The following is a 14,514-nucleotide window of genomic DNA, read 5'->3' as shown; positions in this document are numbered from 1 at the left end:
AAATCTGAACTCTAATATTGCAGCACCAAACTGCACAGAGGATTGTACTTGCCTGCTAGGTGTCAACTGCTCAGATTTTAATACCATATATTTCAGTGGATGAAAAGTTTATAATAGTACAGAATAGAAATCATAGTAACCGAATAAGCTTAGCATGTAGAGATTGCACACTACCGTGTATAGTGCATGTATAGCTCATAAAGGAATACATATGCTCATAAAAAGTCTAACAAGAAAAAAAATGGGGCAGGGAGAACTTAGATGGTTTTAATGGAAAGACAAATATAAAAGGCATTTTTTACTATCTTGTAAGTCATTCAGCAGGTAAACTCCTACTGCCTAGCTGTGGATCTGGAAAAAATTAAAATTAATAAAGGTAAATCCTATTCAGTGATTCATCTGCCCTCCAGTGTAACCACTTAGGCTCTATGAACATTATTTGAAAATGCAAAGAATTAGAATGCAGCACTCTTAAACAGATTTGTATAAGAAAACATAACCCAGTTTGGAAAAACTCTTATTTTTCCTGCTCACCAGCCTTCTTTTTTTTCTTTTACCCCAACTAGAATCCAGTTTAAACACAATACATTGCCTTTGCTTCACTTTTAAGTCAGAGTAGACACTACAAGTTCTCCTTGGCATCTTGAGCTCTCTATTTGCCTGTAGAGTAGACAGAAAGCCACTCCAGTGACATTTGCTGTCCTGTTGACCAATTCTACAGCTGTGCATTTTTTCATGGTCTCATAGTAGCTCCTTTGCATTCTAATGCACACGTGTAAGTTTAATAATGACAGAACAGAGAACTATTGATCCCTACTTTTTCCAAAAATATGGTACTAGAAATACAATGTATTATACTGAGAGAGGGAAGGAAAAAAAAAGCATCTTATACCCCTGAATAACAGAAATGCAGTGTACCTCTGTTCTTTGTTTGGACATATAACAGACACAAAACTGCATCACTTAGAAAGGATAATTGCTTTAAGTTAACTGCAAAGATATTATTTTACCATATCTAAATGATAAAGACATAATCAATGCCTCCCAATTAGGAGATGTGGCAGATTTTGCCATTCAGCTACCATTCACAGAGGTTTTTGGTTCTGTAATGTTGAAAAAACACCAGGATGATCATTAAGAGATTCTCCTTTAAAGTTGGATGTTGAACACACCACTAATTGACTCAGTTTTCAAAAAAAAAAAAGTTACTGCATCTCTCAGCATTTTATCAGGTGCTGTAGCAATTGCCCCAGTTCAGAATCACCAAGGAGAAAAAATGTGGCTGTTAGCAGCAGAGCAAGAGACAAAAAGAAAAAAAAAAAAAAGAAAGGAAGGAAGGGTGACTTCTGTTCTGGTGCCTGGCTCCATGGAAAGCTGAGGAGAGAACACTACACAAACCCAGTGTCTTTTATCAAAAACTCGAAGAATGAAAGACGAGGCAGCATTTCCCTGCTGCATAGCACTACACAGGCCACCTTATTACCTGCCAACAGCAAATAAACACATTTTGTTCTGTGATATAAAAGATATATATACACACACACACAGAAGTCTGATTGCTGAGTCCTTAGTGTCTTGAAAAAGAACACCACCTACCTCCCATTTCAGGCAGTAGAAAGGCTCAGTTGAGCACTGGGGAAATCAGTGTAAACGGAGTTCATATTTCCACTGGTAGCTCTACAATCATTTGACTAGTAACTTGTGTTTCTAGAAGGCAAGGTAAAATTACCCAAGAACAGTGACACTCTGAAGTCTTACAGGATTTTGACCTACTTTTGAGAATCCCTGAGCTAAGCATATTGTTCGGTGTCTACCTAAATGAACTGTACAATCTCAGTATAATGTTTGAAGTCCTTTATTGAGAGCTTATACTCATGCACGCATGTGGTTTGATAGACAAAAATATAATGTAACAGAAAAAAAAAAAGAGTGAAAAAAAGCACATCTATACTTCAAGAACCAACATGGCAGGTTGTTTATGATGGTGATGATTCAAGCTCATAAAGCAACGCCTGAGATGACCTCTGAAAACTTTCAAAGGCATGATATAAAATTAGATTATCCTTCCCATAAAAATTAAAGGAATTTTGTATTCCTCAGCAGGAGAGTCTCTGCTGGCTTCTGATAGAAAGTACATAGCTACAATGAAGGAATAATAACATACTGCAGATGATCATTAAGACAGACAGGACACGACGTGTTTCCAAGAGGAAGCTTCTAGTTATATTTAAGAGACCTGATAACATGTCAAATGTAATAAACTGAATTGCCTGAAACAAATCACTCTAATTTCATCTTTTTACATCAGTATAACTGTTTCCCCATGGTGTATCCCAATATAGCCCATAAGACACGGATCTATACAGGACAAACTTGTATTAATTTTACACTTACCAAATACATGATGTATTCAATAAGCATTGTATCAACCTAATATTTTTGCTTGGTATATAGGAGGAGTGCACCATTAATTATGCTTATTTTTACACAGATTTTTATCAGTTCCAAACAACTGCTTAAGAAAAATCCCAGTCATGCAAGAGTTTTACTCTACTGTATTTTCCACACAGTTCTCACTGCTATACTAAGAATCTGAAGCTCATTTCATGGACTAAAGAGGATCCACTCCCTTTAGTAACAAGCATTTCAGTCTACTGAAAGGATCAACTTTGAACAGGAAACCCCAGCTCTTCAAAGCCTGAAACCAGTCTTAAGCAGCAGTGTACCGTTCATGCAATCAGGCCTCAGCTTCCATACACTAGGAATGGTAAATATCAAGAATAATTGAATGATGAGGGGTGCTCAGAACCTCACTTTCAGAAAGCAACAATTATACTGTGCTGTAGGCTCCACCCATCATTTCCAAGGTACTGAAATTCTTCCCTCTGGTTCATCACTGGAGGTTTTCTTAATGTTTAGCCATTCAAATTGAAGAAAAAAAGAAATCTAAAGTAGCCGCAGTTTGCAGCATTTTGTTTTAATGCGAGCCATGCGATTTCTCTTTTAAAAGTCTAAAACATTGCTCTAGCATTCTGAGTGCTTAAAAGAACTTTCATATCCTGCAAAGGCATTTATTCACTGCTAGTTCACAAAAGTCTGCCATCACTACCTTCTACATGTTGATACGTCTGTGTCTCTGTTCAGAAGGACCTCTGAACTGGTAAAACTACAGCAAGCTTCAGGAGAGAAAAAAAGTTGATTCGTTTTCTTGCTTAGCTGCAAAAAATTTATACCCCATCTTTCAGAACAGTTACTGCTTAAAATACAAATCAGAATAATCATGCACGAAGTTTTAGATAGACAGATTTTTTTAAGCTGAAATATTGCCAAAGTAACTCCAATTCACTAGATCAGCTTCAGGTGAGGTTTTGTTTCTCCATGACAGTTCAATGTCAGTAAAATCCCAGTGAAGAGAAAAAAAAAAAAAATCAAATCAGGAAGAATAGCAGAAAAATATGATAAATAGTTACATGTAGTCAATAGTAGAAAGTCTATAAAAGGTAAAACTGGTCAGTAAAACCAGTCAGAAGTTTGCAGCTGAAAACCTTGTCAGAGAACACTTAATTTTTGTGTTCAATACAGTGTTGCTTTTATTTTTTTTTTAACTCAAAATCTAGAGGAGAACAGCCAAAACCCCAGAGATCTCCATAATCTTTTCAGAAGTAGGAAATTCAGAGTTAAACCTCAATTATGCCTCACTGAGGCCATACATTGAGCCTACGTTCCATATCTCAGACACACTCCCTAATCAAAAGGCTCATCTCCCTCTTTACACTCTTCCGTCAAAAATACTTGGTGTAACTTTCATTCTAATGGAAACAATTAGGAAACACTGACATTTTTATGAGACAGAATTCTTATGCTTTACCTAGCCTTCCTGAAGATTCTCCCAAATAACTTTTTGTTACCATCCCTAACAGGTATTAACTGGAATTGCTCTATTTAACCATGCTTTCACCTCAACCTACACCCTACCAATGGATTTAACAGACTAACAACAAACCTGACAACAAACATTGTACAAAATTATAATCAATTATCAGGGTTTTTTTTAAAATTATGTATCAGTAGAACAACCATTGCAAACAAAAAATATAGCAGAGTATGCTTTGAAGCTTATGTGTGGGTGTCATCAGCAGACGCTCAAGAATTTTGTTAGCAGCATATTTACAGATACCGCTTCCCAATGCATGGTAAACCCTTGCATACCTACACAACCATCTGGCTGGCAAGGACATGGTTGTTTAGAGATGAGATACTGGTTTAGCTTTCTCAGAGTTATTTAGTGATATCACCTCTTAGAAACCAGATATGACATATCTGTCAACTTTATGATCAGCATCTAAAACAGACTTTCCAGTGACCAGCAGCAAAATTAGCAATATCTAGTCTGACCCTCAGGCAAAGTCTCTGGAACAGAAAAAGATTTCAAGCATGCTACTTGTATATTCCATTTACCGTATTATTATTCCTGTTGCTTTTTTAGCGTACAGTAAATTGGATAATTTTAACCAACTGGCTAAAACCAGGTTCTTTTCTCTGCAGTGACATAGCGAGGACCTCTGGCCCAGTCTAGATGTCACTTGATAGCAAAGAAGGATTAAACATCTTTGTAGAGACAGCAAGCAGAATTCAAGAAAACTCCCTGCTTGCAGCTTCTTCCCATTAACTGAATGATGGGGTGTGTGTTCAAATAACCTGTGACCTGCCAGGGGAGCATCACAGACACTTTACCTGCATGCTCAATGGCGTCACTGCAAACCAGAGAAGTAGAAGGACTTAACACAGGTTGGCGTTTGGTTGATCAGCATCGGTTACATACATAAAAAGTTAAGAGAATAGTATCCAGTTTCCCATTAGATGCTAAAGTCACTTAAGGATAGCATGAACACCAAACATAAGCTTGTTTTTTACTTCTTTCAGTCATTCAGTGAACAAAAGAAGGTTTAATCAATTTTTAAAAGGCAAATATTCATTAAATATGTGCTCAAATGAATTATCTGCACATTCCTCTTCAATCTAAAGTGAAATACCTTTTGCAACATGCTGGCCATTTAAATGTCAATTCTTCATGTCCCCTTCAGTTACTTACCTAGAAAAAAGGAAAAATACATTCATTTTCCATGTTCTCAAATCTATCATGAACACATACCTTGCTCTCCACTGCTCCCCAGTAAGTTTTCAGTAGTTATAAATTAGATAAGACTAATGGGCTTTAGTTATATGATTAGTTTAGATGACATGCTTCCACTTCTCCTTCAGCTAAGTATTCAGTAATTACATATAAGAACATTTTTTCTCCCTAGTAAATAATATCTAAATAAAAGCTACTTGATATCCTTAATTTGATTTTCATATTCTGTGTATTTACTTTGGAACAAAGTCATAATTGCAATCACAGCAATGGAAATATAAACCATTCAGCAAAAGTACCCCAACGTGGTCTTCAGCACAGAAATTTGTGCGGACATCTGTGCAACTTCTTAACAGCTGCTGGCATGAAAACATGTTTTGAGCAGACAGAGCAAAGAACAGCAAACCACGAGACTCCAGTTGACAGACTAGTTCTGTGAACTCAGGTACATCTTTCCCACCAATCTCCATAGGATCCATATTTTAATCTCTGAGTTTCTTTTGAGTTCTGTCATTACTCTCTTCTGTGACCTCAAGCCACTTAATCTCTTTTCCTTTTGCAAAGGTAAGGTATTTTCTTGTCCAGCTATTGGAGGCTTTGGAGATTAAACAATGGTGTATAACAGTAGGTACCACTGCTTGTCTGAGGAACAAGCTACTAATGAGAAAGCAGGAAAAAAGCTTGCTGTCAACAATGTTTGCCTCTTCACTCATTCACTACTCAATAATTTCATCCTCCTTAGTGGCCTTCCTTTTTCCTCCCAAGCCATCGAAACCATTTCAGAGGCTGGTGCTCTTTCCTTGCTTTTACCACACTTCACTTTAGAAAGGAATGATTGTATTCAAGGGGTTTTTTCCCTCCCAAATTTTAAATTCTTAACAATCTTGTCAACATTCAGAAATAAAGAAATGTAATTTTTAAGTGATTAAGTTGAGGTTATCACAATGGATCGAAATTGTACTTCATGTTTGTCCAAATGATGAAATAAATCCATTCTGCAGTCCTGTTATTCTCTACACTGTATAGAAACAATTTTGGTTACTTACACTAACTAAAGCACTTTTAGAAATCACTGCAAATTAAAGCACAACTTCTGTGACAAGAGAGACAGCTTTTGAAAAGTGCTTGGCAACACTAGCAAGCAATATATAACAACAAGCAATGAAGACAGACTGATCAGCTCAGATTATTTGCCAAACAGGAGTCCTGCTGGGCTCCTGCCTCCAAAAAGTCAAAATTTCTTTATTTTAGGTTTTCGTTTGCTTCTTTGCTTTATGAGGGTCATGTCTTTCAAAACATATCTAAAACAGGCACATAAGAATACATTCCTGGGAAGAAGAGCTTTAACGGTTTTATCAAGTGTTGGATGAAATCCCAACAAAGCAAAGACTATCAGCACTACTAAATCCAAGTTTCATGTTGAAGATACTGGAACAACAGCACATATAGGCCCCCCAAACCAGTAACAGAACTATTCCCTCCATCCAGGAGCAGCAAGAACAGCATATACATGACAAGCTCACAGTTCTCTTCCACAGAAACATGGTTTTCATTATACACTGCATCTGTTTTCACCAAGACCTTTCCAAACCAGCCCTGCAAAACAGGCAGGCGTGAGTTCAGAACCTCACAGAAGTCCCGTCCTCCCATTCCCACCCAGGACCGCTTGCCCAGAGGCCGAGAACCCAGATGGGAAAAACCTCCGGCACGGCCTGGAACCAGCCTGCAGGTGTCCAGCACAACTACACAGGCAGAAGCATCTTTGCTCAAGCTGAAGTGATGGCACCTGGTTTTTTCCATAACCCATATGAGGAGACTGGGCAACAGCCACAGATCTCATATGAATCTCAACTCCTATTTTTCCCATTCACATATCATCCATCACTCTTCTATGATTGAATTGCATTTATTATTACTTCTTTTCTATACTCAAATTAAATATATTTTTAAAAGTTTACAATACATGCTATAATAGGTATGATTGTCTTACATGATCCTTATGCTACCTAAAATATATCTTTACAAGCACTGATTCTTAAAAAAAAAAATTTCATATAGCATCCATACCACCACTTTTGCCATATGCTGGCTTTTCAGATGTTTTTCTTCACCAATATCACAAATTGAGAATGATAAGAAACATAGGTGAAACTCAAAACAACTGAATAGCTTTTATATTTGATCAAAAATCCATTTTAATTTATTTAATTCATAACCCTGTACTTTCCAGCATTATGCTCATTCAAGCTTTCTGAAAAATTTCAGATGGAAATTTCACTTTTTCACATATTGTGCTCACACTGAACAGAGTGTACAGGCTCAACATTAATTCTGCCTGTACTGAACTATTTTAGATTGAATTTTAAATCACTGCCAAATTCAGACATCTACTGCACAAGTTCTGCTGCTTCCACCTCCTGTCAGCCTTCTCTGTGATGCCTCCAAATGAGCACTTTTTTTTTCTTGTCAGAATTCATATTATCACCCCCTTTCAAAGCAGAAAATTTTGGTCCTCCGGTCCATATGCATATACATGCTTAGTCTTTTTCAAGAGAAACGCAACTGCCAGCTACAATCCTACTTTTTCAGGGTATAAGCCCATTTCAGAATTTATAACGCTACTGTGCTTTAGCTACGAGATGTACTTAGTTGGATTTAAAGTGTACCACTTTGTACTTCTGTCTTTAAAATAACAACTCAGTGCATTACTGCCATTTTACCCAGACTATCAGCTGAAATGTGCCAGGTTTTAGGTTTGGTTCATTTCATTTTCCCCCTTTCCCTTTTAAAGTAGAAGCATAGTTCTCAAGGTTTGCAAGAAAACAAATTAATCCTGTTTATCTCATTGCCAGTTTTCCTACAGTTGTTTGCAATGACGACCCACATACCCATTCCACATGTCATTTTGAGTGATAATACAAGTGTGAGTGATTTTTTTTGCAATGCTTCCTTTGCATTTTAGAAAATAGGGAGTGTCTCATACCAAAAACACATATTAAAACTTCAAGTATCACAGCTAAGGCTTATTTCTGTGGAAAAATATCTTTGTCCTTTGCTATTTGGAAATGTTACTCTGACTCAATTGCCTGAGGCTTATACCAGAAGAGTTGAAATCAAGACAAGCGCCCCTTGTTGCACATTAAGCATAATCGTGAAGAATGCACATACTTGAGCCGTCCTTTGCCCATTCTAGCTGCAGATCACAAGCATTCCACTCAAATGAGGTGTACATTTCTCTTTTATCAGTGAAAAGTTGTCATGTGGGAAACAATGATTAGACAGACGCCAAATGAGGTGACTCATATGCAGATAATGAATCCCATACCATTTCTTTCATGTAATGTCCTTCATTTTACAGCTTCACAACCCAAGGCATCTAAGACTGTAGTGATTCAGGAATTGTTTAGTGCCGATACAGGACTTAAGCTATTAGACTTTATTTTGCATCTCAACCGCATCTTTCAGGGTACACCAAGCCACAGTCAAGCTGAAGGCACAACTGCTTGGTGGCAGGTGTTGCTTGCTGCTCCTAGATTCTTGTATCTCAGCCATTACCAGGTTTTGCAATTGTCACTACTTCTAGCTGATGGCAATAGCTCAAGAGCTTGACTTGTGAAAGTAACACAGTTCTGTGCACTTAAGCACATTATTAAATGAGATATAGACATGGTTTAAACCCCTACTTGCTCAAGAAAGCAGTTAAGCACGTGCTTGACCAACAGTCAAAGTTCTGAAAACTTGAGTGTATTACCCTGCAGAAGAACTACCTCTCAGTAACTCAGATGGTGCCAAGGCATGCAGCAGATCTCCACAGTTTGGTTTCAAGAACACTCAAAAAATCCTGAAGAGCACTTTCCTCCCTACCACATTAAAAAAAGGAAGATTTATTTGGTACTAGGTAGCTTTCCGTGTCTAAACTTGCCATATACAGATGTAATACTTGGATTAGGCTATAGGCTCAACGTTAGGGGACTATGTTGAAGATCCTGCTCTGAATCAAGTAAAACAAGCATTTTGAGCTTAAGATGCCAACACACCATGTGAGAATCCTTCCTGATCACCGAAGGCATCTCAGTTTCTTCTGTAGAAATGCTCTGCTTTGTCCAGTTAAGTATTTACTGGGATGGGGAAAGAGGATGCATAACATGTCATAAAGCAGTGAAGAAATCAGAGTAGTTGACAAGCCATTAAAAACTACATTACTGTTTCCTTAGGCATTTGAAGTGAATCTAGCAGTGCTGGTAAAAGACATTAAAATGACTAATCTAAAAGTTAGGCTCCACCATTTGTATGAAGAGATGATCACTCCCTCCTCCTTAATACCATACCAGCATATAATAAACAACAAGAATGTCAGAAATGCTACTGTACACAATAAGCATATTTTTCCTCTTCTCCAATATTATTTTTTTAGAGAAAAAATTATATCCACTGTAGGGAAAGAAATAATGACCACATTAGTAGCTGGTGTCATAATACCACCTTTATTCACGAGACTAAGCTACACCTTCCTCCAGTTTTAGAGGAGGACAGAGATGCAATAGTTATGAATCAGGAAGGAAATCAGTATAACGGCTTAAATACTGAGCTTCTTGTGAAATAGGATTAGAGCTAATGGATGAAGCTGGCTCTTGTCCGTCTAACAATTAGAAGTGATGCTCCAAAAAACTCTGACCGGAATTGTTATTAACCAGCAATTATAGACATAAATAGCTATGAGACTGAAATCATATTTTTCCTGCTACTGCAGGGGGCTTGAAACGGAAGTAATTTAGTCCAAATCTGTATAATGACATCCACTCTGTGAAAGACAGGCAAATCTCCTTCCTTCAGGATCTCTGTCCACCCAATTAGATTAATAAGAAGCTGCCTTATCGTCCAAGTACTCACGCCAAGAGTCACCCGTGGCAGGTAGAGGAGAGCTGTCTTACAGTGATGCCCTCTTCACTGCTTTTGCTCATCCTGTGTCTACCAAATAACTCCGTTCTCTGGTTTCCATGCCCATTCTCATTATGCCAGGTTCCTGCATCTGCTTAGAGCACCTTACACACAAAGCAAACACTGTGGTTTGGTTTTTAAATTAGAATGCGATTAAAAAAACCATTCTTCTAACCTAGTAACTTCTATACTTCATTGTAACACATCTTGTGCTTACACGTTATTTTGAACTAATTTAAGAAAGTCTTATTTTTTGCTCCCTCTTTTCTGCAATGATTTATCTGTCTTCACTTTTGTTCCTTGACACCTTTACTTGTTTATCCTGATACCTGTAACTCACTAAGAAAGTAGCCTAAATAAGCTATAGTAAATCATATTTGATATTCCTCCAATACTAAACATATCACACCTAGCACAACTGTAACACTCACCTCAGCTTTCCTGTGTGGAAAGAGAGTAAATGGAAGAAGATATTTACCACTATTACCTGTCTGAATAATTTTTCTCCTATATAAAGTGGGTAAAAATTGATTTACATTGGAAAATTGACTCACTGCAAAGAGGCATTACACAGAGCAAGTTGCAAGCCAAAACAACAGCCTGTCAGAAGACAGAGTAATCTTAATTTGTATATGGCATTCTGACACTGGATGGATGGTTCTTTGTGGACTTCTGGTGCGTGGGACTTTTCTCATAGTTATTAGACACATAGCAGTATGGGTGCACTAGCTGTCAGAACCTTTGCTTCATGTTTTCCAAACAAAAAACATAGCCAATGAGATTTAACTTAGTGTTGCACAGCTCTTCATCCACTCATAGCAGTTAAAATCCACACCTAGTTATCATTTCTAACATATAAAGTGAAATATTAAACCCTACAGCATGGTAAACATTGAGTACCAAATCTTAATTTATATCCTTGAGACCATTATGCACTGCCCAAAACATTAAAAGTGATGCATTAGAAGAAATTTGCCTATTTTTCTGCTTAAGCACTTTCAAACCAACTGCCTCTGCATCCTCCTCTTCAAGAGCTCTATCGCCAGCTGCTTTTCTTCTGTAGCAAATGGTTTGAGCAGCCTGGCCGGGCACTGAGTCACCGGGGCACGGAGAAGGAGAACAAATGCTGCCTTTGTGCAGGTTCCTCGGAAGGCAGCGAGAGCTCAGCTCACGGATACAGTGCTGTCAAGGACAGGGCCAAATGCACAATATGCCCAATATTCAAAGCAGCAATAGCATGAACTCTTTCACCTTGACACAGACTTTCAAAGTTCAAAGCTCTTCTCGATATTTTCAGATTAAAAAGAGTCCTCAAAAAAAAAAAAGCTCTTGCATCTAACTGGAGCTTTCAGAGCCCAGTTCTGCAAACTCTTTGAAGCCACTAGTGCTATTGATAAAAACAGCAACTGCATCAAAGTAGTAATTTAATCTCTCTTCCTCCTAACCCTAAGCATCACCAAAGATATTTTAATAGGTTTTGAATAGTTTAAATCCACTGTGTACCTACAGCTGTCTACCTCAGAATATGACATTAAGTTTTGTATTAATAGCAAATTAATGGTCTTGCAAATTTCAATTAAATCTTGAAGACGAGGTGGCAACCCAACATACTTTTTTTTAATATATATATACACACACACACGCTATATATATATATATATATATATATATATATATATATATATATATATATATATATATATATGTAAAGCTCTAGTACAGTATTTTGTATTTGGTTTCATTTACTGTGACTACATCAATCTTCTTAAAAGCACTAAAGTGCAAAAGTCTAATATCTGGATCCAAGGTACCTACTGAAGTAAATCTAGGCATTAGTAGCAAAGTAATCTATTTAATCCTTTAGGAAGATAAAATACTTCTGCTTCTCCAACATAAAAAATAATAAGTGAGAGAAGAGTTCGTGACGTCTTTCTTTCCACAATAGCTCTCTGAATTCTCCTGCCATACCATCTTTTTTGCTACTGATATATGAAAAACCTATTGGAAATTTCTGCTCCTCACATGCTACCTAATTAATTCTAGTTTTACTTAATGAAATCTATATATTGATCAAAAGAGATTTCATGGGAAAACGCAGAAATCATTTACTAAGTGCTACACTGATGTCAGCCGTTATGAGATGTCTGTTTTAATGCCACTTTTATTTTGATGTCAATAGTGTAATAGTAGTACAATTCCACAATGCAGTTCCACCTCAACTTAACCTTTCATTAGTGAAAGGATGGTACCCGTTGACTTTGTTCGGGCTGGCTGACAATCATTTACTTGCTACTGGGTACTTCTGAAACATCCCACCTCCAGAGTTCTCTTTTGGAAGTGGGCAAAACATTCTGAATCACTTCTTATTCTTCCTGCCCAAGAATGAACTATTTCACAAGCCCCAAGGAGAAGATCATTGGACAAGATATCCTCATATCACCCCTGTCATCATCTTTCATGGGGGGGGGGGGGGGGGGGTGTTTGGTTGGTTTGGGGTTCGTTTGTTTTGTTGTTGTCGTCATTTGTTTGGGTCCTGGGGTTTTTTCTAATGCAATAGACAAGACTTGCTGTAATTGATCCTATTTCTACAGGCATTGCACTAGAAGCTTTCATTTAGGGACCAGTGCATCACCATGCCCAACACGGACACAACAGAAAATTACCCTGTGCTCTAGAAGCTGCAACCCAGAACTGATTCCAGACTGGAACAGGACAGCAACAGCAAAATACAAGGAAACGAGGAAGCACCATTCAACATCATAACAAGTGGATAGGGCTGAACACACAGTATCATAAAACATAGCAAGAAGCATGCTCTATAGAAACCATGGTAAAATGCCATTAGAAGAATGCTAGCAAAAAAAAAAAAAAAAAAAAAAGAGGCAGGCTTTGCACATATTTGCATACAAGAAAAGCAGAAGGCAAACACTTGTGAGCTTCTGTTTGAAGGGCAATGAATATTGTAAGTTCATATTATGATCTGATTAGAGATAGGCATCAACAATCTGTTAGTAAATAAAGCATGTTTTTTTGGAGTAGGGAGGGAAAAAGCTCTGGAGAACTCTGAAAAGTAATAGCTGTTATTTTACACATTAGAAAGAAAAAAATGGAGCCAGTAGAAGTTAAAACAAAATAGTACAGTTAGTTTCATAATAACACTTTCATACCACGCCAAAAGCCTAATTTTGGCAAAGAAAACCATTGCACCCATCACCATGATAAAAACTTGAACAAGAGCTGTAAGGATGATCAAGAAAGGCACATGCCAAAAATGCCCTGCAAGAAAAATCCAGAAGGTTCAGTTGCTACTCACATAACTGGGTTAAACCCATCTAAATTCAGGCTGACACTAAAACAGGCACACCTACAGAGACCCCTGCACTACCCCCAGTGCAACATGTGCTTTAGTTACTGGCATAAATCAGAGGCATAACTGAGTTACTGGGGGAGAAGAGGGGGAAAGAGAGTGGAGGCATTAAAAGAGGAGAGGAAGGGGAAGAGAAAGCTCTGATGTGTGCTGTAGTCATGCCAATATGACAATCCAAATACAGGCAAGGTGCCCCAAGTGGCTAGGATGTATTTCAGTTCCAACTATAGAGCCAACATTGTAAATACCTCCATGTCTTCTATATCTCTTGAGTCTCCACATTACGCAGTACTCAGTTTTGCAACATGACTACGTAAAACTGGCAGCTACTCCTCAGACCGTTAGATCTTTTTCCTTTAAAATGGTAAAATCATAAACCTGACATTTTTCTCCAATGACATTCCAGACAGATCTTATTCATCGTTACATCAAAGCTAATGACTATTGAAACGTGAAGCCAAACAAGGATCGCTGTAAAACTACCTGGTCATGGAGGACGAGGCAGTACCAAGGCACAGTAGTGGAAAAACTGCATCTGTCTTCCCCTCCTGCTTGAGCCCTGATCCAACACGCTGTCTTTCATCCCTGACAGAGAAGCAGCAGCTGGCACAAGGCCAGCCTCATCACCTGAGCACTCACATCAGAAAATAAATCCCACACAGGGAGGATTCTCTTAGTTGTTCTGTACCTTTAGCAACAGTGAGTGCAACTATGTTTTTTACCTTGCCTATAATATATAGTGCAGAATTTGGCCTGTCATATTGTACAAGGGAGAAAGGAGAGAGAAAAAAAAATAGAGGGAACAATCAGACATTCCTCACATTTCTGAACAGGGTCATAGCCTACAGATACTCATTAACGGTCAGTAATTAGATAATTGTCCATTATAAATATACACTTGCTTTCACTGAGAGCACAGAGATTAATGCTGAGAACATTTTAAAAGCTCTTAGCAGGAATGACTTCCGAATTACTGAGAAATTATTGTATAGCATTAATGTATTTTGACATATTTACTGACACACCTCACTAGCTTTCTTGCTATGCAACCCAAGAAGATTTTCTTAGTGGGTCT

General features: G+C 37.8%; 1 protein-coding gene across 4 annotated transcripts in view; it reads right to left on the bottom strand.

Annotated features, from left to right (window-relative positions):
• ANK2 (ankyrin 2) overlaps window positions 1-14,514 on the bottom strand; it is a 370,609-nt gene that overhangs the window by 313,773 nt on the left and 42,322 nt on the right. For 3 of the 4 annotated variants that reach the window (XM_065633277.1, XM_065633275.1, XM_065633276.1), the window contains exon 2: window positions 5,034-5,092. The exons of the other annotated variant lie outside the window; for it this stretch is intronic. In XM_065633277.1, the coding sequence (XP_065489349.1) occupies window positions 5,034-5,054 (21 nt within the window). In that variant the 5' untranslated portion in view covers window positions 5,055-5,092. The remainder of the gene's footprint in view (window positions 1-5,033; window positions 5,093-14,514) is intronic. 4 annotated transcript variants of the gene reach the window in all.

Source organism: Caloenas nicobarica, chromosome 4 (assembly GCF_036013445.1).
Source record: "Caloenas nicobarica isolate bCalNic1 chromosome 4, bCalNic1.hap1, whole genome shotgun sequence".
In the NCBI taxonomy this organism is placed as follows: domain Eukaryota; kingdom Metazoa; phylum Chordata; class Aves; order Columbiformes; family Columbidae; genus Caloenas; species Caloenas nicobarica.
Note: the sequence above shows the minus strand (reverse complement) of the source record. Positions and strands in the feature narration are given on the sequence as shown.